The sequence below is a fragment of the Perkinsus marinus genome (assembly GCF_000006405.1).
Source record: "Perkinsus marinus ATCC 50983 genomic scaffold scf_1104296975524, whole genome shotgun sequence".
Lineage (NCBI taxonomy): Eukaryota > Perkinsozoa > Perkinsida > Perkinsidae > Perkinsus > Perkinsus marinus.
The window spans coordinates 1-2986 of record NW_003200756.1 but is presented as its reverse complement, the minus strand read 5'-3'; the positions used below and the strand labels follow the sequence as shown (position 1 = coordinate 2986).

General features: G+C 49.2%; 1 protein-coding gene across 1 annotated transcript; it reads right to left on the bottom strand.

Annotated features, from left to right (window-relative positions):
• Nucleotides 1–222: 222 nt before the first annotated feature.
• Nucleotides 223–622, bottom strand: Pmar_PMAR002131 (hypothetical protein; the record flags this gene model as incomplete). The annotated part of the gene is made up of 2 exons (XM_002765384.1): nucleotides 223–512; nucleotides 557–622. Coding segments are annotated over 2 exons (356 nt in total), but the record flags the coding sequence as incomplete, so codon positions are not given.
• Nucleotides 623–2986: the final 2364 nt, after the last annotated feature.

The following is a 2986-nucleotide window of genomic DNA, read 5'->3' as shown; positions in this document are numbered from 1 at the left end:
GTGTACTGCCCCCAGGACCTCCGGCAAATAGCTCTCAAGCAAAGTTGCGACGTACCGCCTCCACGCGAGGCTCGCGCCGCGAGCCTGGTTGGCTTCTCTACGATGTAAAGCCTCCGGACGTCTTTCAAACCGCGCCATTTAGGCGCGCATCTCCTCGATAGTCCCCTGAAACGGAGTCAACCCTTGTATGTTCATGGGGCGAACAACGGGCTCCGGTGTTACAGGAGTCCGGCACGAGTCACGTGGTATACTTCTGCCGTTCCTTGGAAACGATGGAACATGCTCAGCAAGTACGTCTCCTCATTCACTTGAGCAAGCCGCGTGACCTTGCTACTCCCACGAATTCCAGCCACACGTTCTTCTTCCGCCAGTACTTCCTCCACATTGTCGAAGGAGGTGCAATTCACCCCAGGACAACTCCGGAAGTCGCATCGATCCTGCTTTTCGACCGAGACTACCGGAGTATCCGGGAGGATCACAACCTCCCTAACAAAGTCGAGAAGTAGGTTGGCCTGAAAAATATAATATGAATCATCAAATCTTCACTAGAGCTCACCTGGCTTTGGGAAAGGCCTTCCCATTTTAGTGGAATAGGTAGCACAGATCTGTCGACCATAGCCATCCAATTCACTAGTCCCCCGCTCCGCCACGGACGCCTCCGGATGAGCCCGTGAGACCATCTCGGTTAAAGCTCTTCTACATTACTAGGATTACGTTAAAGCTCTTCTACAACTTGTAGAAGAGCTTGAAGTTTAAGCTTTAAGCTTTTACGTTAAGGTGCGTAAGACGGTTTAGGTGCATTCGTTATGAAATCACTTGCCGTTAGGTGCAAGGCACCTAACTAGGCGCCTAAACGTAAGGTGCTCCTTAAGGCCCCAGGAACGGGAGTGATTCCTTTTTACCAGGGCAATGCCGCCTTTGCAGGGCAGAGCATTCGCTCGCCTTAACGGGTTCACAGTGTCGTCTGAGGTTGTAAAATCCAACGAATACGGGTATGCGGGAGGAAAACCTAAACATGAAACCCGAGCACGAGCCTGGTGACTCTGTGACGAGTTAGTTTCGGTTTTCCATGTCATAGCGCCAGTGAGTTTCAGGCCGCTGTAGGTCTTGGATGGTCAAACCAGCAGATAATACTCACTTGTGTGACCATAGTTTGTGAATGTAGGGCCCTTCGCCGCCTAATCGTCGGCGACACATGATGTCAAATGAAATGGGTTAAAATGATCGACATCATGTTGGATAGTCCATCTAACCGTCCAATCGGGCCATTTATGGTCGTCAAGTGAAAAGCCTGTACTAGTAGTACAGTACTACAGGCGTTCTGGTGGTATACCATCCATACGTCACTGGCGATTGACATCGCCGTACTCAGGGTTGGTAGTGGGTGGGTTAAAATTTCAGAATTCCCTTGTAGACCGATACCCACGGTCATGTTCGCAAGTAGCTCAGCTCTCATTAAGAGCCGTACTACTACTGCGAACTACAATTCTATAATAGAACTTCTATTATAGTGATTGCTTGCTCATTCATGATTCGCTAAGGTGCTTCAGCGTTACACAATTGTGTCACAAACTTTAGAGTGCGTTGTGTTGGTATGGGCGTGCGCGTGGTGATACCTCCTTCCTGGGATTTCACAGACACTACATTCGTTAACTCATTCCGTTAATCTGAGGGCAAATCTTTTCTAAAGAATTTAGAAGTGCGCAAGGTGTTTTTAGGAAATTAACTATGCGGAAGGCTCTGGTTTCTTACGAAGTGATTGCGTTATGTTGAATCGTAAGTTTATCGGCTACATTCGGAGCTGAACTGGGAACGGTTGGGGAAGTTTTGAGTAGCTCTCGATCGCGAAATTCTGGATTATCCATTTTCGTACTGCTAAATCGGCTTTACTGAGTATACAGGTTGTAGTTTGGTAATGTTTTTCTTTGGAGCTTTATTTTTGGGGCTACTCTCGTACAGTTTGCTGAGGAGTGGACAAAGTAAAACCGAACCTTTCATTCAGGTGGGGATATGATCCTACAGCATTTGCAGGTCAATTTGGTATATTATTCGAAATTTTGATAATTGAAACAAACCAGCAATAATTTCAGTTAATGCATTGAAGCCAGCCGGTAAAAAGTTGAGAAGGAGAGCATATTCTCAAAAGAAGGGGGTAAATTACCAACGATTCGGGCTGAAATTAAATCGATCTGGAAGAGGTGTAGTTGGCTGTACAGGGACCCGGCCGATACCTTCGGGGCATCTTCCGACCCCTGGCAGACTCCTGGGCCTCAGGCAGTTCGATGTAGAATCCATTGGGTGATGGGAGTAACATATCGAGTGAGGGCTCTCTCGAAGATGCAAGCGGAAGCTCTCGCGGTGGTATTGGGGAGAGTCATTTCCAGAGTGTTGATGGAGGTCTTAACAATAATGCAGGTGAAAACAGAACCGGGGGAGACGTGAGCGAACGGAGGGGGTCATTCGCAGATGCTCATGCTGACCTCGGGTCAGGAGATGATGGGGATAGACTGAGTCTTCGTGGTGATATTATTCAATTATTTATTACCCCTTTTAGCTGGTATCCGGTTTGCATGTTTAACGCTGTCACGTTGTGTCGGTGGGTTGAGTTGTGAAGTGTCCGGATGGCGTTTCGTTGTTGGGTTCCTTTCCACTATATGTCGTATGTAAAGGCCTTAGACGTCGGAACTGGACTGCGGGGGGGCTATGGCAGGATTGCTCATCCTGGGGAAACTGTGGAGAGCTCCTCTCGGCGTAGTAAGCTTAGGGGCGGTAGCGGGTCACCAGCGGGCACGTTGAGATTGGTTGAGACGCCACATCATCCCAAGGGCAAAGGTGGTTGGGCAGGCCATAACCGCTTTTGCGGAGGCCCCAAGGGACAGCATCATGAAGGGAGGTGAGGGGAGCAATGGAGCCGCGCTGTGTGGACATTGAGGGTTTCAGTGATGGCCCCAGGGCACTCGGACAGGGTTTCATCGATAGCCGGGAG